This window comes from Mustela putorius, unplaced genomic scaffold (genome assembly GCF_011764305.1).
Source record: "Mustela putorius furo isolate JIRA1106 unplaced genomic scaffold, ASM1176430v1.1 tig00003869_pilon_pilon_pilon, whole genome shotgun sequence".
NCBI lineage: Eukaryota > Metazoa > Chordata > Mammalia > Carnivora > Mustelidae > Mustela > Mustela putorius.
In genome coordinates, this window is record NW_025422021.1 from 16,339,875 (window position 1) to 16,362,444 (window position 22,570).

Genomic DNA, 22,570 nt, shown 5'->3' on the forward strand with positions numbered 1-22,570 from the left:
ACGTCCTCAACTTCCCATCTCCCATTACTTCGTCACATTATTCTTGTTCTTAATAAGATTGCATTTCCTTTGGAAGATAATTATTCTCCTGGCATAGAGATAATATTAATATTGGTTTTTCCTAATGCCCTCTTTTTTGCTTTGTATTATCCTGTATTCTTGGAAGTGAGAGCACAATCCATCAAGAATCTCACTGCCTTGGAGATTCATACCATCGGCCAAATACTCTCGACCACATTCATAGCTGCCCATCTCCTACAGTTTTTTCCTCTGTCCCCTCTAACCTGTCATCATGATCTTTTATTAAGATAGGGTATTTGACTCATCTGCCACCTGTCTTAATGTTTTTGTTTTTAATTAGAACTCCTGTACTCCTATAAACCATCTCTCTTGTTACTAACTGGAATGAGCATATCCCTGATACGACAAATTCAGAAACTCCACTCTACAAATTCTTATTCTCTTTTCTTTCCTATTTCACCTATTCTGCTTTTTATATTTCTTTAACATATTTTATTTTTCTGGTCATCTGGCTTCTCATGCATTCGTTTCTCTCTTCTGTCTAAATTCTAGCGTCAGTCATTTTAAATTTCTTCAATTAACTGGCTCAGTTTCAAGCTTTCTCTTTTCCCTAGATAGACTTCTGTTCAGCATGCCACCAACCATAAAACCAATCAGCCTAAATTGTAGTTGCTCCCGTTTCAGTTCTCCAGCTGATGGGTGCTACTGGAGGAAGAAAGTGGGCCCAGATAACCCGGTGGTAGAGTGTTTGCATATATCTTTGGCATTTTCATAACTTCCGTGAAAGCTATCATTATCACCTTTTTCTAGATTAAAAGAAGGGAGGAGAAGGGAGAGGAGGAAGAAGAGGAAAGTTGGGTGTGAACGCAGGCCTTCTGATGCACGACAGCACAAAGGATCAGCAGTTCTAGATGTCATATCGCACATCTTACTCTGATTGTCAGACTCCTGGGCTGCACTCTGGAGCGGCTTGAAGTCTGTCTCCATAGCTATGCCCATGGCTAGAGTAATGCCAGCCTCTATTTGATTTGGTCCTGAGTTATTGTCAATCTCAGTAGTAAGGTTGTGAGATTTTGCTATTTGTTTTAGGGTAATTAGGGCCCACTTACATGGCTAGTTAATGGGAATCAATCCCAGCTAGTCACCAGGACTGCCAGACTGTGCAAGAAGTATGAAATTGATGCTGGGGAAGCCACTGATAAGCGTTTATTATGGTGGCTGATACTTTTATCCGATATAAAAAACATTTTCAAATGCTGATAGTTTATTTCCAGTTTGCTTATGGAAATTTAGAAGACTAAATCATAAAAGAAGACAATCTGAAGTCAATGAAATAATTTTATAGGGTTTACTTTCTGGGGACAATTCGTATGGGAGTAGGAAAGGTATTATTATTTTAGTAATTCCAATTTGGGGTTTTATGAGCCATATAAGTTGGAGGATAAAGAATGCAAAATAATTGAGATTATAGTTGAAAGTGTAACTCAGGTGATTAACCAAGTAGTATATGGTGGATGGCAAGTAAGTGAAGCTAGGGTATTTACTTTTGAGGAGTAGATACAGGATTTGAAAGGTGTAAGAAGTTTTAATCAGAATAGGATATTAAAGTTTGACCTATATGATGTGGTAACATTTCAACTAATTACAAGGCCCTGTGGTGGTGGAGTGCAAGTGTGAAGAAGTCCGTGAACTTAGGGTGTTGATAGACCATCAATGTGAGCTCTGAAATTTTAAGTAAGAGCAAAAGGAAGGGTAAGTTTACTATGAGGCAGACGTCAAGTTCCTCAGTGTTTGTAGAAGGTGACCTGGCGTTAAGTGATTAGCATGGATAAAGTGGCAATATACCTAGATGGCCATACCTTTGGAGGAAGAAGAGTGTTGCTATTGAGCTAGAGTAACACATTCCTGTGGAAGGTGCAGAAGGGATTTAGGAAGATGCTGACTCCACTCTCTCTTCCTGATCTGCCATTTGAGGTCTGTGTTGGAGATGGCATAACTGAGGAAAAGGCAGTCTACGTAAGCTTCTTGGGAATCAGAAAGCAATTCTAGAATTCCTGTTGAAAGGGTTATGGGTGGGGATTGGTGAGAAAGAACCTGGAAAAGTGACATTAAGCCACTTGGTGACAGGTATTAGGGATCTGAGGCTGAGAGGTATGGATTTACAAAATAGACCATTGAGGCTCCTTGTGGAGTGATTTAAGACATTTTTTGTTGTCTGTTAGTGTTATCACCGGCTATTTGAGCCACTCCTGCTAGTCTACCCGTAAACTGAGCTACTTGCTCTTTTCTGAGTCCCATTTATGCCTGTGTCTGCTCACATAAGCAATTTTCCAAATGTCCCTTCCACTCTGTCTCAACGTCTGTAATCAACCTCCTGTAAAACCATGTCCGCCCTCACCTCCTCTGAGATGTTTTCTTCATACTTCTACCCAGATATATATTCTGTTTTTTTTTTTAAGATTTTATTTATTCATTTGACAGACAGAGATCACAAGTAGGCAGAGAGGCAGGCAGAGAGAGAGGAAGGGAAGTGGGCTCCTGGCTGAGCAGAGATCCTGATGTGGGGCTCGATCCCAGGACCTTGAGATTGTAACCTGAGCCAAAGGCAGAAGCTTTAACCCATGAGCCACCCAGGTGCCCCATATATTCTGTTTTATTTGTCATGACTCTTGAGATGCTTTGTGTGTATTTATTGCAGGACTGCATATTTTAGTTCATTTCTTGTACTACCTAGCCTGAGTCTTTTCCCTTTGTGCATGTAAAATACCTTGCTGAACATGGCAGTCAAAAGGGACTCCCAAACGTAGAAGAAGCCCTCCAGGTTCCTAGAGTTTTAGTCCATGTGTTGGAATATTACCAATTCATTTCTCCATGTAGTATGGTCAACTTTGTTAACAAAAATTATTTGTATACTTAGAAAAACTCTCAATTGAACTTAAGACATATATTCATCTGAAAAGCTAGACTTATTTTTTTAATGTCACTGCTTCATTTCAGTCTCTATCTTCAGCTGCCTGTTATATACCTGTCTGGTGAAAAAAAAAAAAACAAAAAAAAAAACCAAACCCTTTCTTGGGGGTGGGGTGGGGATTTTCTCTAGCTATTTATTAATCAAAGAAGACTTCAGCTGTAATTCATGTATCAGCTTCCTATTTTCTTCCTGGAGAATAAGCCACAGATTCCCCCTCCTCCCCATCTTGGGCTCAAAGAATGCTGAAAACCCCTAGCAAATAGAAAACATAGTTAAAGGATGACTGGAATATCTGTACAAGGTTTATTTTTGCTACCATAGCAACTACCAGCAGTTACATTGTCTCTCACTTTTGGAGCTCCTAGCTCACATGAAAAATGTTAACTGGTGTGACTTTCGGTATTAACCCCTGCTGGAAGTTGAGGCTTTGTCCCCTGTTAATCATGAGGAGCTTTGTCTTTAAAAACAACAAAACAAACAAAAACCAAACCAAACAAACAAAAGCCCCAACTCTTTAAATCTTTGACTACTTCAGTTTTTCGTGGGATCCTCTAGAAATACTCTCATGTATATCTGACTACTTTTCCTTAGATATCAATTTAGTCTTTATATTCATTATTAAAAAAAATAACTTATTGACTCTTCTCGTACTGATAGAATAAAAAAATATAAATAACTCATATTTTGCCTTAAATGATCTATAACATAGGATGGGAATTAGATGATGTGTAATAAGTGAGTGTCCTTTTCTAAGTGTTCAGTGAATATAGGACAGGGAACTAGGGTGTTCAATGGGAGGAAGGGGGAGAGAAATAAGGGTGTCTTCTCAGAGGAATTAACATTAGAACTGGCCTTTTTTGGAGAACCAGTGTTTTGGACAACAGATATGCACTTATCACTAAGGGTTTCACAGAAGGAGCTGTGCAAAATATGTGTATTGAGAACTGTGTATATGCTTTAGCAATGTGTAGGGAGCTTGTGGGACTGAAGAACTATCTGTGAATTCTTTAAAGAAAGGAACTAAAATTTAATTAGAGATTCAAAATACAGACACAAAAATAGATCAGTAAGACAATCTAGGGTTCTATGCATAGTGTTTGAGTAGCTTCCATGTGCGGTGCCTATGGTGATAGTGCTCCCTTCTTCAAGATCTTATTTGCGAATATAAAACATGCATAAATGAAAACTTGGCATTTTAGTCAGTCTATAAAATTAATATGAATGAAGTTAAGAGTTAAGTGCTGTGTATGCTGTGAAATGAGAGAGAACACCAGGAGCTGAGGAGAGAAAGGAAGCCATAGAAGGTTAGGGTGGCTCACTTGGACCTGCTGCTTCTCTTGCCTAGATCTTAGGCTTGCCCTGGATCTTAGTCTTGCTGCTGCCATCCCCGCTTCCGGCTGCCTCAGCACCTGTGGAGTGTGTGACAACATCCACTCCCATGATTGGTGTCCCCCTCCCTGCAACAACCCCCCCCCCCCCCGGTTCTATTTATTTGAGAGAGAACGCACAAGGTGGGGGTGAGGTGGGGGGGAAGGGAGGGGCAGAGGGAGAGGGAGAAGCAGGTCCTCACTGAGCAGGGAATCTGACATGGGGCTCGATCCCAGGACCCTGGGATCATGACACGAGCCAAAGACAGACGCTGAACCTACTGAGCCATCCAGGCACCCCTGGTATTTGACGGTTTTAACTTTGTATCTCTCGAATTAAAATGCTGATCTAAATCTTGGGTGTGTTTGAAATGTCTGGGAAGGAAGAAGAGATTTTAGTGTCTGGATTTTTAGTATCTGGATCTACCCAGGCAGCCAGAACACGTGCTCCTGACACTGCTGCTGAAGGCCACAGTCCACAACCCAAGAGGCGTTTGTCCTGTCTCTCTGGAAGACCTGTGGCATGTTGACACACGTTGGATTATTGCGTGGCAGTCCCCACACATGGTCATTGTAATCATGTGCTGAAGGCTTAATCTTCCCTTTGCATAATTTAGGAAAAAAATCTTGAAAAGCTAGACAATCTACTGAATTATTGATAACATTTAAACATAACCATACTAATACTGAGAAATTATTCATACTTTTGGGGTGCCTGGGTGTCTCAGTCAGTTGAGCATCTGCCTTTGGCTCAGGTCATGATTCCAGGGTTCTGGGATGGAGCCCCACATCAGGCTCCCTGCTCAGCTTCTCACTCTCCCTATGCTTCTCCCCCCACACATGTTCTCTCTCTCTCAAATAAATAAGTAAAATCTTAAAAAAAAAAAAAAAAAGGAGTATTCCTACTTCTGTAATCTATGGAAATCTTAAATTATAAAACATAAAAGGCAATACAAAGTAACAAGGGAATTAGAAAGTATTGTTAAAATGAAAAATTATAAGGATAAAAATTCCTTTTTTTCTACTGGATAGTTTCTCTGAGGTTAAAGAGAAAACACTATTAAGAAAATAATGCATGGCTTTGTTCAGTTTAAAAAATATACACACTGATAATGTCAATTGTTTAGGAAATGATTTTTACATTTTTTCTGAAAAAGCAACAGTGGGATTTGAATACCTTCTTATGGTCTTGATGTCTGTTGAAAATAAGTCAGTTTTATTGTTTTTCTCTCTGGGCATGTAGTTACTTCATGCTTTTTTTTTTTTTTTAATATTTTGAGTACAGAGCACCTATAGATAAGTCATTTCATAGTTCAAGCTTTTAAAATAAAATCAGGGTGGAAAATTTAATTTGGAACACATTTGAAATTAAATTAGACTCTAAGTTTAATGGATAGAGTATAGCTTCTAGATTCAAATACTGCCTCCTAGGTACCTCATTAACTCTAAATTGTTCCTATTCTTAAGTATCTCAGCAGAATGCCTGCTTGGCTTATTATGAGAAAGGATGAAGGAATTCTTGAGAAGCACTTTACAAAAACCTGGTCTGCAGAAAGTGCACAGTATGTGGGCTCATGATGATGCCAAAGCATTCTTTTATCTAAAAATTAAAATGTTCGGGGCTTCTAGTTGCTCAATAGGTTAAGTATCCAACTCTTGATTTCACCTCAGGTCATGATCTCAGGGTTATGAGATCAAGCCCATGTTCAGCTCATGAGTTAGGTGTGGAGTCTGCTTAAGATTCTCTGTCTCTTGCTCTGCCCCTACCCACTCTGCAAAACTTTAGCTCAATACAGCTACAGTTTGTTGATAATAATTTTATTTTTAGTGACTTTTTACAGAACTGTTCCAGCCTTATCCATTAGTATTCATGTACTTTTTTGGGGGACATAGACCATTATTGTGCTTTTCTTTTCTTTTTTCCTGTGGATATAGGGCACCTAAAAAATAAAAGCCTTTATGATTAAAAAAAAAAAAGTTTAATCACTGCAAAGAAGATAAATGTCTGTTTTTCTCTATGTGTTATTCATTATGATCTACATGTAAGGTGCTGAATCTTATTTTTGTGCTTTTGATTTTAAAGTAGTGAAAGTTACTTTCACAATTAAAATGCAGCATTATGAAATTCAGAATATTATGGAAGGAAACAGATTGCTCACTGCTGGTAGAATTCTGAAGGGGGCACGTATCTATTTAAAATTCTCCCAAGACGAAGGAAACGCCCAGAGGAAAATATGCACATCACAGGCAAGGTATTCTTAAAGGGTGTCTATTCTGGAGCTTGACTAAGTGGAAGAGCAAATTATTGACTGAGAATCATATTTACTTCTTTCCCAGAGACCTCACAAGGCGACAGCGTGTCTTCATGAAAACATAGCTTCTCCACTGTGTCTGTTGCTTACTCTGCCGTTTGGATTTCCACTTCACCCGGCAGAGACATGGGCAGGGCCGCCCAGGGCAAACATCATTTGGCTTCTAAATAAGGCACTAAGATGGAAATACACAGAAGTAGAGTGGTTCCTGAATGAATAGGAGAACTGCAGCTTCTGTCCGTACTAGGCAGTGGTCATAATACCTGTGTCTTTGTAGAGCTTGTAACCCAATATCCTAGGAACCAAGGAAAATAATCATATTTAGCTTTAGAATTAATGTTGAATTATTAATTATTTTCCAAGAGGAAGCCACGCTAAGAAAGTTGATCTAGAAAAAGCCCTCATGACTAATCTTAAAAATTTTCCATGTGATTCACCCAGAGGCCTTTAAAAAAAAAAAAAAGTATGCATCTGTGTTTATGTTTGTATCTTTAAGTGTAAATTGACTAATAAATTATAGATTTACATTTTTTAAACTGATATACTTTTTTTTAAAAAAAGGGATAGCGTAGAATTAATTTCACTGTCAAAAATGTTTATTGCAAAGGCCTGCTTATGTTCTCTTTTGGGACATTAGAATACTCAGTAAGTTTTAGCTATTTCTATGCTGCAGACTGTTGTGCTGAGAACTTTCTTTATAGTAGTATATAAAACTCCTGAGTAGGTGTTATTACCCCATTTTACAGATGAGGATCTAAGATAGAGTGAGGATAAGTCACTTGCTCTATACTTGACCTAGGAATCAGCCCAGGTAGTCAGCACTATCTTGCTAGACTGCTTCCGCCTTTAAGCAAAAGTAGCACTTTGCTGGAATTATAGGATAGTGGGGTGATGTTGCAACTACTTATCTGAACTACAGAATAAGAATAATTGTATTTCTACCTTTTAATTAAAATATAAGAAGTGCATGAAGCAAACCGTTGTCAATAGGTCAAAGTGCAGCTTGAAGAACCTTCCCACAGATGGGGGCCTAACCCATATTTCCTTTTAACATTACTCTTCTTTTAATTTCACATCTATACTAATGGAGCTCTGCCACCTTAGCTCTTCTTTCCTTCTAGACTGATTTATTGGAACGGGGGCTGGTGGAGGAATCCTAGTCCATGTGGTCTCTGCTGCAGGAGCTAAAGGGCGTTGTTGCTAGATTTGCTCCCAGGGACCCTCCTGTTCTGACAAGATAGTCCTGCCTGGGCCTGAGTGCCTGTGGGAAGCTGGGAGATATCCTGCCTCGGAAAGACTAGCGAGGTATCTTCTTCCCAGAATTTTGATTCTAGGGAGTGGAGGAGGGGTAGGGTGGAAACCGGGTTTTGTGAGAACAGCCAGAAAAAATAAATAAAAGAAAAATAACAGTGATAAATGCTTTGAGGAGAATTAAAATAGGGTGATGTCATAGCAACTGGTTTGCTGCTTTAGACAATATCCATGAAAGTCTTTATGAGAAGTTAACATTTAAATTGATATGAGTGATGAGGAAAGAGGAAAGCACAGGGGGAAAAGAATTCTAGGTCTGGGGAACAGCAAAGGCAAAGCCCCTAAGGTTGGGAGGCTTATGAATAACAGACCTACAAGAAAGTCAGTGTTGCTAGCGTACAGAAGGCTTATGAAAAGAGTCTGAGACTGAGATAGGGCCAGTCTGGTTGGATTTTTTATGCACTGATGAAACTTTTGGGATTTACTCTTAAAACCGTAGGAAGCCTTTGGAGGATTTACAACAGAGAATGAGTTGATTGAGTTTATATTTAAAACTGATCACTGTAGGGGTGCCCGGGTGGCTTAATCGTTAAGCGTCTGCCTTCAGCTGGCTCAGGTCATGATCCCAGGGTTCTGAGATGGAACCCTGCATTAGACTCCCTGCTCCTCAGGAAGCCTGCCTCTCCTTTTCCCACTCCCCTTGCTTGTGTTCCTGCTCTTGCTATCTCTCTGTCAAGTAAATAAATAAAATCTTAAAAAAACATAAAAATAAAAACCATCCCTGTTGAAGTGTTTAACAGAGATTGGAGTGTTTAACAGAGATTGGATTGCAGCATGGCGGCAGAGAGGCAGGGAGACTGTACTGGTGGTGTATGTGGAAGGGATAGGTTGACCTGAAGTTGTAATGGAGATTGAGTATATGGATTCAGCATTGATTTTAGATTACATTTGAACAGTGAAGGAAAGAGAATCAAAGTTAACCCTCAGATTTTTGGCTTTCCTGTGGCTGTTTATTGAGAAGACTAAGGGAGGAGAAGTGAAGATTTTGTTTTTGGCATTCCCAAATTTGACATGCCTAATTAGCTAGCCAAGAGATATAAAGAAAATGGCTTGGGGCACTTGAGTGGCTCAGTTGGTTAAGCTTCTGTCTTTGGTTTAAGTCACGATCTTGGAGTCCTGGGATTGAGCTCCAAGTTAGGCTCCCAGCTCAGCAGGGAGACTTCTGCTCCCTCTCCCTCTGCTCTTTCCCACCAATCATGGTCCATCGCTCTCTCTCTCAAATAAATAAAATCTAAAAAGAGAAAAAAGAAGAAGAAGAAAGAAAGAAAATGGGCATTAATATCCCAGTGGGGTGACCATGTGATTGATTATGCCACGTGGGACACCTTGGAGAAGGAAGCAGGGGTGTGGTGGGATTTGGGTTTTACTAAAACTCAACTACTATTCTAAAGCAAGGACAACAGAGGTAAATTGTGGCTCCCTTGGCAAACCAGAAGGTATGATATGTAGGAATCTAGTTCCAGGAAAATATTTCAGGATTGGTAATATCAGATGTTTAGAGTAGTGCTAAGAAGTCAAGTGAGATAAGAACAGAGACAAGGTCTCTTCTTATCCAGAGCAACATAAAGGTATTTGGTGATATGAAACTGTAGGACAGTATCAGTAAGGTGAAGAGTGCCAGCCAAAGGGTGCTTGGGTGGCTCAGGGGGTTAAGCCTCTGCCTTCACCTCAGGTCATGATCTCAGGGTCCTGGGATCCAGTCCTGCATCAGGCTTTCTGCTCAGCACAGAGTCTGCCCTCCCCACCCCCCACCTGACTGCCTCTCTGCCTGCTTGTGATCTCTCTGTGTCAAATAAATAAAAAGAAAAAAAAGAGTGCCAGCCAAATGGGAGTGGACTGATGAGCCGATATGAGGTAAGGAAATAGACAAAAAAAGTATAGACATCCTTTTAAAGAGGTTTTGTAGTGGAGAGAGATGTAGGTGAAAAACAGAGCTCTTTTGGAGACTGTTGGTTCCCATCAACACTGGAAGGAAATCCCAGTGGAAGCTCTCGGTTTATTTGAGGCTATAGCTTGCATCAAAGGCAATATGCACAAGTAGAAAAAGAAATAATGCTTTTGTGAGTGAAAATAATGGGACACGTAATTTTGGACCGCAGTTTCTGTTGCTATTATTTGAATAATCTATATTTGATTTTGAGCATCCTTAAAAACTCTGAATTGTTACAAAGATAACCTTTGATTTATAAAAGAACTATAAAATCTAACCTTTCAGTTGCTACTCCATTCACTTCAGGGCCATAGTCTTCTGGTCTGGTAGGGGTAGAGCCATTTAACTCAACTATCAGCTTCCATTGGCTGTATTAGGGTTTTTATGACGGGAAATGGTGTTTGCCTTGAACAAATGGAAGTCTTAGGACTTCTGCAGGAAATGTGCCTGTTTCCTTTTCCTTTTTACAAAATCAGATACCTGAACTTTTCTCTGATTTTTTTTTTAAATCTACCCAACTTTTTTTCAATTATCATCCTACAGATAATTTTACGATTTTTCTTAAATATCCTACAGATGTATTTCTGATCACTAGCATCTATTGATTAATTAAATTGTCTAGTGAGGTGTTCCTTAAAACTTTAAAAGAATCATGTATGTAGAGAATCTGCAAGAGTTTATAATTTTATAAAAACAGATAAAAACAGTGAATCTCTGGTTTTTAAGCTGCTAAATAAGAAGCAACTTTTTAAAACTTTTATATGAAACACATTTCCTTCAGAAAAAGCTGTGAAAATGTTACATGATCATTCCCGGAATGATTTTGAAAGACCAGTAAATTCCTTCTTTTGCATATTTGCCAGAGGTAAGAAGTGCCTGGCACTGACAACACATGATAAACAGAAGAGTCAGTAACAGAACAGGACAGTTGGTGTAGCATTCTCTACGAGTAAATAGTCAAAGGAAAGGTACCATTTCATGGAGGTTTTATGAAAGAATTGTAAGTACCTATGATTTGTAAACTTATGATAACTTTAAAATTCCTCAGCCTCTGCTTTTAAAAATGGTCTAATGTTTTTCTTTGAGCTCTTATTACTTTTAATATATCTAAGGACTCTGTCAGAATTTTTATAGAAAAAGCTGAAGAACTTAATGATTTTAGGAATTGACATTTTAATTTATATCATTTATTCTCCTTGACACATTAGATGTATATGCGATGATGTAATTTTTGCTTTTTGGCGAAGAAGAAGAAAAATTTAAATATAATACTTAATCCATTAAATTTTGTGTGTTCATATAATACTGTTGTTTATTATGTTTTATTGTCTAAATTTTATTTTTTAAAATTTTGTTTTATTTAAAATTTTATTTATTACTATTGTTCATTATATATTATTATGTTTGATATACTTTTCAAGCTTTAAGCCATGGTGATTTTCCTTTCAAATTATCATGAACATTTCAATAAATACTATGATAATTATACTTATCTAGAGCTTTAAATTTTACCAAGTACTAATCACTATCTCTTATAGTACAAGAACCCTATAAAGTGTACTTTGAATATTTTCTTCATTCAGTGTCAGTAAATAAATAAGTAATAGCAAATAAGTAAGTTGAGATTCAGTTTACGTTACTTAACAAGAAATTCAAACTATAATTAGCATTTTGAACCCCAGATTGGTATTCTTTTTTTAAATACTGTACTGGCACTGGTTCTTTCTATATTAACACCTGTTTAGGGAGTAAAAATAGCATAGCATTCAAATTTGCCTAAATTAAACAAACACAAAGAACCAATCCTTAATACATTACTCTTCGACCCTGAGTGTAATATTAATTCTTGCAGCATAATCCATGAATAAGAACGCTGTGAGTCGAAATTACGACTTGGCTGGTACTTGATTGTATGATTTTGCTTACTTAACTAACCAAAGAACACAACATGACTCAACACTTTGCTTATAAATAATACTGTATTTCCTTTGTAAAATGTGTGTGCCAAAACTTCATCCTCTTTTTAGAGACCCCACTAACCTCATCCTTTAAATAGATGCCTGGTGTTATGTAATCTTAGATGAATGTGAAGACAAGTCTTTTTGTGTATACTAAAATTTTGGGGTAGAATATCTGTGGTAATCAAAATGCTTCCTTTAAATGTATTCCAAATGGCTCCCACTGTCTGGGGAGTTAAAAGAAATAAGGTCAAGAAAGTGAACAAACATTGTCTTGTGGTACAAAGTGTTTTTTCCCAGCTTTATTAAGATATAATTGGCATAAAACATTGTATAAGTTTAAGATGTACAGTGTGTTGTTTTGACACACTTATATATATATTGTGAAATGATTACCACCAGAACTTCAGTTTAGCTCACATCACATAATTACTTTTTAAAAAATTCATTTATTTATTTGAGAGAGAGATTGAGAGACAGAATGGAGCAGAGGAGAGCGAGGGAGAATCCCAATCAGATTCTTCACTGAGTTTGGAGCCCAATTCTGGGCTCGATCCCATGACCCTGAGATCATGACCTGAGTTGAAACCAAGAGCTGGATGCTCAACTTCTCGTGCCACCCAGGTGCCCCCCCCCCTTTAATGGTTAAAATCTCTCTGAGCAACTTTCAAATATATAATACAGTATAAATAACTGTAATTATCGGCTGTACTTATAGCCCAGAAGTTATTTGTCTTATAATTGGAAGTTTATACCCTTTGTCTAGCAACTCCCCGTTTCCCCTACCCCTTGGCCTTAGAAACCCCCATTCTAGTCTGTTTCTGAGTTCAGTACTTTTAGATTCCATGTATCCATGTATACTGATATGATACAGTATTTGTCTTTCTCTGTGTGACTTATTTCACTTAGCATAAAACCCTGAAGGTTCATCCATGATCTCATAAATAGCAGGATTTCTTTCCCTTTTAAATGGCTGAATAAGATTTCATTGCATTTATATGCCAAATTTGCTTCATTCATTCATCCATTGATGGGCAATTAAGTTGTTTCCATGTCCTGGCTATTATGAAATAGCGCTATAATGGACAGGGGAGTGAAATTATCTCTTTGAGATCCTCTTTTCATTTCATTTGGTCAGGTACTCAGACGTGGGATTTGTGGATGATATGGTGTTTCTATTTTTAATTTTTTGAGGCAGCTCTATACTCTTTTCCATAGTGACTATACCAGTTTACCTTCGCACTAACAGTGTGCAAATGTATTTCTTATAGCTGCTCGGTATTTAAAGAAGCCTTCCCAAAGGTTATGAAATTACAAAAACCTTAGAGAATGGAGAAGTAACAATTGTTTGTACCTAGGCAAGATTCTAAGTGTTGAAATTATAAATGAACTTGCTATTATAAAAAGTATCTAAAACCTGGAAAATAGTAAGTTCACTAGAATCAGAGTGGTTAATTTTTTAAACAGGGGCTATGTTTCTGAATACTTTGTAGAAATCTGACTTGCATAATTCAAATTTAGTTTTCCTATAGAAATAAATACTTGAGATTTATGTTTTTCAGGTTTTTTTTAATTTTTAATTTTTTATAAACATATATTTTTATACCCAGGGGTACAGGTCTGTGAATCGCCAGGTTTACACACTTCACAGTACTCACCAAAGCACATACCCTCCCCAATGTCCATAACCCCATCCCCTTTCTCCCAACCCCTCCTCCCCCCAATGTTTTTCAGTTTTAATCATGAAGAAACATTAAAGACTCACACACATAAAAATAACAGAAAATGCAATCTCACCATATTTTGTTGTAAAGATCAAAAAAATGGGTCGTTATTATCTGTCTGGTTAATTGCTGTTAATCACACAGTGAGGATTATAAACTAAACAAATCCATTTATCCATGTAGGCCATGAGGTCAGATAGTTGAGACTATAAACAGGCAGATTTAATGATGTCATTAATAAGAGGAGAATCTATCTCTGTGGTGTCTTATTTACTCCCACTAAGCATATGTTCTTTAGAAAGCAAATTACTGAACAGATGGAATAGGGAAAAAAAACTAAGGTGAGTAACAGAACTATTTAACACAAACTCATTATACATTCAACATTAAGTGTATAATTATATTGCATTTTCATGTTTGGAATGATTATGCATCACTCTTTAAGGTTAAATTTGTTTTCTACATAAACTTGAAGTTATATAGTCATAACTCCAAGTGGAGTGTTTAGATGCTTTCTTAGTGCTGTTTAACTTTGTCAAAGGAAAGGGGATATTTATTCATACAAAGAAAAAATGCTGTGGTTAGTCCAAAAGCTGTATATACGGAGATACACAACTAGAAACTCATTCTTTCTAAAACCCAACTGTTTTTAACCTTTCCACAATGCTGTGCTTAGTACGGACTCCCTTTCTTTTAAACTTTAGCCTATTGTCAGTTATGTCATAGAACTCTCAAGTCGTCTGAATAATCCACTGGTGATTCTGTTTGTGGGGTAATTTGTTTGTTAAAAGTTTTGACTTTTTGTAACAATGTAGCTAAGTTCCCCCCCCCCCAAAGAGAAATGCTAGAAAACAATGTAAAACTGTTGTTTATTTTTTATTTTTTAAAAAGACTTATTTATTTATTATTTGACCGAGAGAGAGAGAGAGAGAGAGAGAGAGATATCACAAGTAGGCAGAGAGGCAGGCAGAGGGGGAGGGGGAAGTAGGCTTCCAGCGGAGCAGAGAGCCCTGTGGCTCTCAATACCAGGACCTTGAGATCATGACCTAAGCCAAAGGCAGAGGCTTAACCCACTGAGCCACCCAGGCAGCCCTAAAACTATTGATTAAATAATTAAAAAATAATTTGAAGATTAATTGATGAGTGATTATATTTGGCTGGGGGTTTTGTTTGTTTTTTTAATTACTCATGTGCAATCACAGAATGATGATTTTCTGATTTTCATAGTTGGGAGAAAGGTTGGTCAAAGTTAGCTATCATTTCTTGAAGTGCAGACATAAAATATCTCATCAATTTCATGAAAATAAGCCACAGTCCACCAAAAAGAAATAAAAGATTAGTTTTGCTTTTGTGATAAAATGTAAGTAACATTCTTTATATTTTTTAATTTTTACTTTTTACTTTTGAACTTTTCCTTAAGGAGTAGAAAGAGATTAAGACACTAGAGTAAGAATAACATGTGAATGATGCTTATGAAATTTTCGGGACGAAGAATAGCATGTAATCTTTTTGTGAGAGCATTGCAATATATCTGATTGGTTTTTATTTTAAGATCAAAAAGTGAATGTCCGTTATTATTTTAGCTCCTTTATCTTGGCATTCATAATACAGGACACACCTATTATACCAGAATTCTTGTGCTAAAGTTGTTTTAATGGCTTTGATATTCTGAGGACTATTTTTGAACAGAATCTTTGCTAAGATTTTGTGCTGTACTGACCGCCAGTACTTGGCATGTTATATATGCCTTTGTTTCTAGATCCGCCTGTTTCCTCAGGGAAAGTTTGTATAAATGAATGAGGTTACTGTATGTTTCTTTGTCATTTCCTTCTGTTGTTTCTTGGGAGGAAAAATTGCAATAGATTTTACAGTATTTCTACCCTAAATTAGCTACCTTTCTGTGAAGCTGAACTGTAGGGTAGTTAGGAGGGCTGGAAATAGTATTTCAGGTTGCTTAGATCAGGCAGATGACACGTAATTTACTTTTCAGAATGTGGGTTATTTCCTTTGCTTGAAGAGACCAGCTGTAGTTTTATAGATCGTGATGAGCATGAGTTAGTCTTTAGCATGCACGTCCATGGTTTTCTTCTGGTGAGCCAGGGCTTCTTTTAGATATTGTTCCATAGAAAATAATAATGAATTATCTTTATTGAATAGGTCATACAGTTTTTTTCCCCCTGTCATTCCAAATAGAATTTTAAGCCTCAGATTGTTGTTTTATCAGTCCCGGACACACATAGTAGGAGATTCAGCAGCGGAATGGCAGGGAGAAAGGAAATGGGTGTGGAGATCAGCTACTCTGCAGTTGACTAACTGTGACTGAGGACAAATTAATTTTCCTCTTAGGAATTCATTCCTTATGCTAGAACATACAGAAAACAGCAACTCTGCAAGGTGGTTGTAAGAGTTCACTATAACACATACATAGTTTCCCACCTATTGTAGCTTCATGAGTTCACGACTGATGTTATTATGGGTGCTTCACCAGTGCTCATTGATTGATTAAACTGAAGACACCTAAAGAGAAAGGGAGAACAAGGTAACATTTGGGACTTCTCATGCATAATTGAGTAAAATAGTAAGCTATTAATTTTTTGAGTGCAGAAAATGCCATTTTTCCTTTTCTACCCAAAGTTGATGATGGTAGCTTATAAATGCTGTCATGTGGTAGTCTGTGTGGGGAAACTCATGTTGCTTTACCTCCTGGTTCAGAGTTCTTTCCTAAGTATCATTACCTGTTTTTTTTTTTTTTTTTAAAGATTTTATTTATCTCTTTCAGACAGAGAGCAAGAGAAGAGAGAGAGAGAGAGAGAGAGCATAGGCAGTAGGGAGGGGCAGAGAGAGAAGCAGAGAGCCTGCATGGGGCTCGATCCTAGCACCCTGGGATCATGACCTGAGCCAAAGGCAGATGCTTAACCAATTGAGCCATTCAGAGGACCCCCCCTAAGTATCATTACCTTTAACTTTATGTTTACTCTATCAAGTGAGCTCATTTTAATTAATCTATGATTTGACCTTTTTCACACAAAAGAACATAATATATATGGCTGATATTGAGGATATATATAAAATAATTTCTTTGGGGGAGTTGTCACACTAACAATGTGAGATGTTAGGAATCCTAGTGGTTGGTTGGTTCTCTGCATTGCTTAAAGACAACCGGATTTTTATATGATTGAGAATAATGTATTTTTGTGCAAGTTCTCCTTTCTTTCTGAGAATCAGGGTCTGATGGTGAAACTTTAATTTCATACCAAAGATAGCAACTTGTCTTGTTTCGGCATGTTGTTAAGAAATCAGGATTTATTTATTTATTTATTTATTTATTTATTTTTGACTGGGAAAATATTTGAGCACCTGACTTTGTATGTATCCGAAGACAACATTCATTTATTTAACAATATTTTAGGGGTGCTTGAGTGACTCAGTCCATTAAGTGGCCACCTTCAGCTCAGGTCATGATCCCAGGGCCATGGAATCTAGCCTTGAGTTGGGCTCCTTGCTCAGCAGGGAGTCTACTTCTCCCGCTCCCTCTGCCTGCTGTTCTGCCTGCTTATGCTCGCACGCTCTCTCTCTCTCTCTCTCAAATAAATAAAATATTTAAAAAACCCCCAAATTTTATTAACCATCTTCTTTGTGCCAAAAAATATTCTATCTCCTTCAGGATATAGCATTTATCTAGAGCATTTAAGTAGCTGGACTCAGCAAGCTTCCAGTCACTAATCAGGTTTCACTAATCTGAACTAATGACTAGTCAGAATTGTGAACATTTATAGTAAGCCCTTTGAACATTGTTGCTGTGAGAAAAGCATATAATATGTAAACAGGGACTTCCTTGCTTAATGTGCCATTTTGTGCTTGCAATAAAGAGACACCAAAAAATGAGATAGGATGGCAAACTCTTTCTTAGAGACCTTTTCTTTGTTGGTTTTCAATTTCATTGTGATTTTTCAGGTCTGATAATGCTTATTGACATTTTGTTTCTAGTTTTTACTTTTTATTAAATTATTTACTTTGGATTTGAGAAAAGTTATGAAAGCAGTTAATAAAAATAGGGTAGTTCCAAATTATTCCTTCCCCATATTGAAGGGATTATATCTATAGAAGGATAAAAATGATGGTTTCTGGAGAGTTACATTTTATGTATTTATTTTTATTTTTTAATTTTTTTTTTACATGTTATATATTTGTATCTTAATACTGCTTGGAATACTATCCTATTGAAAGAATTATTAGTATAATTCCTGACCTGTGATATGATCCAGTGTTCTCATTTTTACTACCTTTCTTACAAGAGGAAGAGGTAGCTGTGTGTTTTTTGCTTAGCCTGCAAGTGTTTAGATGAACTATAAAAATGAGTTTTGGGCCATGATTTCTTAAAGATTTCTCGGCGTATGGATCAAAGTTCTCTAGCAGTCCTATATCTAGTAATACTGTAGAGACTCTTAAATTTCAGTGAGCTCTCTCACAGGGTCAAATAAGACTTCTACCTCCTTGGTAGAATATCCTGAAATGGCTGTGCTTGGCACAGAAGAACCCCTGGAGCCCTAGATTGTCTGCGTTACCTCTTACTATGTTTTACCAAAAATGTACTGTTAAATTTTATATGAATGAGACCATGAAAAGAATAAAACAAAATGATAAAAATCCTTGAAAAAATAAAATAAAATGATTAAAAAACCCCGAAAAAATGTACTGTTGAATTTTATATGAATGAGACCATAAAAAGAATAAAATAAAAATGATAAAAATCCAAAAAAAAGATAAAAAATAAAATGATAAAAAAAATTACATTGCTTGCCCATGTCTTGAAATCTTTAGAGCTCACTTCAAAGACAACGTGGAAAGTAAGTCATTGCATGCTACTTATACAAGACCAACAGAGTGAAAATCCAATCAGTGTGTGCATTTGCAAAGATAAGCTTTCACTCTACTTCAGAGATCAATGAATGAGTTACATCTGTGTATTTTAAGTCCAAATAAAATGTTTAAGATTTACTTGAACTTTTGATTTCATATTTTAAGTGGTGGTTTAAATGAATTTCTGATTAGATGGGTTTTTTTATATTTGTGTTCCTTCTTGATCATTTTCCAAAATCATTATTCCCAAAGTGTTTTCTTTGTCAATACCTGTATATGTATATTAAATATATATAATATTTATCAATACCTATTATATATATTAAACATAATATATATAATAACTATATATAATTAAAACTAGAGAAATCTTTCCCCAAAAGAATTCATTAAATATGTAGGAAAAATATAAAAATATTTCTACAGTTCTATGTCTGAGTTTAAAAGTACAATTTTGAATTGCACATTATTGGGTAAGCAGCACTTATGGGGGGAGTCCTATCTTTTCTGGGTTTAGGTAGTGAAATCAGTATGGAAATGCAATTATGCTGTGTTTTCATTATGCCAGCTACCTCTTTTTTTGTTAGATGTGTTAGCCTATTCATGGATTGCTGCTTTGTGTCTTGCTTTAAAACAAATTAGTTTAATTATATTTATTTTATATATATATATAGTACATTTAGTTTTTATACTAACTCGTTGATCTGTAGTTGAAAGAAGACTGTCTTACTGGAAAAGCAGTTCTTGAACTATTTGAATCATAATAAAAGTGTTTCTTGGATAATCAATTTGTGTCTGAGGTGGTGTTTTGTATAATCTATGTGGCTTATAATTCTTTAATATCTGCCGGTCTTTAATGAATTTGTTATACTTTTAAATGCCAGGGATGTCAAGTAGTTGGGGAATCATGGCTTTAAATTATTTCCGTGTGCGTGGAGGGATCTGGGAGGAATTACATTGCGTACTAAGAACATGCTATATTAGTTTTGTTGTGAAGTCTTGACAAGAATAATATACCAAAAAGGGTTATATACAAAGACTTGCCTGCTGTTTATAGCAGCATAATTTACAGTAGCCAAAAAGCAGAAACAACTCAAATGCCCATCAATTCATGAACAGATAAATAAAATGTAGTATAGTCATATAATAGAATAATACTGGGTGATAAAAAGTAGTAAAATACAGTTACAAGCTACAACATGGATAAACTTCAAAATTCTTGTGGTCCAATGGAAGAAGCTGGAGAAAAGCCAAAAGAAAAAAAAGAGAAAATCATATTTTATGATTCCATTTATATGAAGAAAAAAAAGAGAAAATCATATTTTATGATTCCATTTATATGAACTATCCAAAAAGGCAAGTATATAGAGACAGGAAGTAGATTAGTGGCAGTCTAGGGCTAGGATACAGATATAAAAAGAAAATGATGATCTTCGCTTGTTTAAAGCACTTACTGAGAACATTAGAGTTGAAGAAACTTCACAAAGTTTTAAGCATAGCTCTTCATTTTGCATACAAAAAGAAGTGACCTTCATTTAGGAGATCAGTATATATTTGATCTATATATATTCTAAATATGCATTTTTGATTAGCCTTAGTAATTTCTTTTTTTCCCCTCAATTATTTCTAATTGTTTTGTTCATCTGTACCATCGGACATAAGATTTTGAGGGGAGGGATTCTATATTAGTAATTCACAAACACAAAAGCAGAGTATTTTTTTTTTTAAAGATTTTATTTATTTGACAGAGATCACATGTAGGCAGAGAGGCAGGCAGAGAGAGAGGAGGAAGCAGGCTCCCTGTGGAGCAGAGAGCCCGATGTGCGGCTCGATCCCAGGATCCTGGGATCATGACCTGAGCCGAAGGCAGAGGCTTTAACCCGCTGAGCCACCCAGGCGCCCCAAAAAGCGGAGTATTCATTACACACCACCCAGCTTCAGAAATCACTTTTGATCTTGCTTTAGCTATCTCCTTCCCTGCCTCTGTTTTCTTTGCCTTTTATCTTCTGAAGAAAATTCCACCCATAGCCATTTTACTCATGAGTATTGTATTATATATGTATGAGTGATAAGGGCTCTTGTTTTTAGACATACCTTCTGTGGTATTATTGTATATAGCAAAATTAAAATGTCATCTAATACCCCATTTTCATTCGGATTTCTCTAGCAGTCAGTTTGTCCATGCTAGATTAAATTTCCCACATTCCTTTGGTGGTTATGGCATTTAAAATCTCCCATTTTATGTCAGTTCTTGCCCAATCCCATTTCCCCACATTTCCTCTCCACATTGTCAATGTGTAGGAGAAACTGAGCTGTAGGCTATCCACATCTAGATTTTGCTTATTATTATATTTGCTAATTACTATTATATTGAACTATTTGAGTATAAGTCAGAAAATGGCTTAATTTTTTTTCATCCCAAACAATTTTTCCCCAGAGTTGAGAGCAATTGAAGTGGCATTTAAGAATTGGTAGTAACTCTTAAAGATCGAGATCAGTAGGCTTTCAGAAATGGTATTCCAAGACTTGACTTATTCTGTTTCATTGCTGCAGTTTTGTTTTGTTTTGTTTTGTTTTTCCAAAACTAAATCATTGCTGCATTTCTTTTGGTAAAAAGATGAAAGGGGTGACATTGGGAAACTGAATCATTCCTGATTCAGTTGATCCCAGGACCCATTCCTCCCTAAGGTAAGCTGCTTAGGACAGAAACACCCAATGCAAATGCCGAAGTCATGGGTTTAGGGTATGAAATGTGCTGCTCTTACCAATCCCTGTGAATGGCGTTGAATGATGTCTTAACAGATTGGGTTTTAATTTTTATTATGTTGCGTATAGAATAATGTCTGTGTTGGTCTTTTCATTTCTTTTTTTTTTTTTCCCTTACAAAAGCAGCTTTTAAATCAAATGTCTTGATGCTTATTACGTGTGTGTGTATGATTTGCCAACAATGTTTTTTTTTTTGTTTTGTTTTGTTTTGTTTTTACATAGAAGCACAGGTAATGGACATTTAAAAATGTGGCCCTTGTTTCTTATTGTGGTTATGTTTTCCCTACATCCCTTTGTTTTAATAGCATGTATTTTTTTTCTTTTAATAGCATTTTCACTTCTATATGGATATATCAGATTTTTGTTATGAATAATAATATTTGTGCTTTTAAAATAGTTCAAGAATTAATTTCATTTGCATGTCTTACTGTGTCTGTAAGTGAGGGCGTCTTAGTTCAGTTAAGTAGTCTAACGAATGAGGGTCTGTGCAAGTACAGCTAGTTTAGTAATTGGCTATTAAATAGAATAATACGTATTGATGGGGATAGTCATTTTTCCAATACCTTTGCCTTTATTTTAGTCCAGTGGTTCTCAAACTGTAATATGCTGGATTACCAGTATGTATCACTTGGGCCCGATATACAGATCCTATTAAATAGGTACAGTGTGGATCCACTCAAGCAAATCAAATTGAAGCAAGTTCCATAGGTGATTCTAATGCCTTTCAAAAGTTTGAAAATCAGTCTTAGAAAAATCTAGTTTTATTGTAACTTTTTGTTTTTAAATAGTTTGATTTTCCAGGAGTTGCAGAAATAATGCAGTTTCCTTATGACTTCTTCTAAGCTTCTCCCAATAATAATATCATACATAATTATAATACATTATTAAACCTAGGGAAGTGACACTGGTGCAATACTATCAAGTCAGGTACAGACCTTGTTTGGATTTCACCAACTTTTACATGCATTTTTTTTTTTAAGATCTTATTTATTTATTTGACAGGGATCACAAGTAGGCAGAGAGGCAGGCAGAGAGAGAGAGAGAGAGGAGGAAGCAGGCTCCCCGCTGAGCAGAAAGCCTGATGCAGGGCTTGATCCCAGGACCCAGGAATGATGACCTGAGGCAAAGGCAGAGGCTTAACAAGATGAGCCACCTAGGTGCCCTACATGCATTTTTATCATTATCATCTACTGTTTATTTGTTTTGATTTATAATTCTATGACATTTTAGTACATGATGTAGATTTGTGTGACATTCCACAGTCAGAATTCAGAACTGTTCGGTCACTGCACAGGAACCCCTTTGTATCAGCCCTTAACAGTCACACCCTGCCTCCAGCCCAGGCAGCTG

General features: G+C 36.5%; 1 protein-coding gene across 8 annotated transcripts in view; it reads left to right on the top strand.

The window, feature by feature from the left end:
- COBLL1 (cordon-bleu WH2 repeat protein like 1) overlaps nucleotides 1-22,570 on the top strand; it is a 169,539-nt gene that overhangs the window by 62,476 nt on the left and 84,493 nt on the right. Inside the window, exon 1 of one of the 8 annotated variants that reach the window (XM_004743970.3) lies at nucleotides 10,759-10,912. The exons of the other annotated variants lie outside the window; for them this stretch is intronic. Coding sequence (XP_004744027.2) covers nucleotides 10,902-10,912 — 11 coding nt within the window. The 5' untranslated portion in view covers nucleotides 10,759-10,901. Of the gene's footprint in view, nucleotides 1-10,758; nucleotides 10,913-22,570 lie in introns of those variants that run through there. 8 annotated transcript variants of the gene reach the window in all.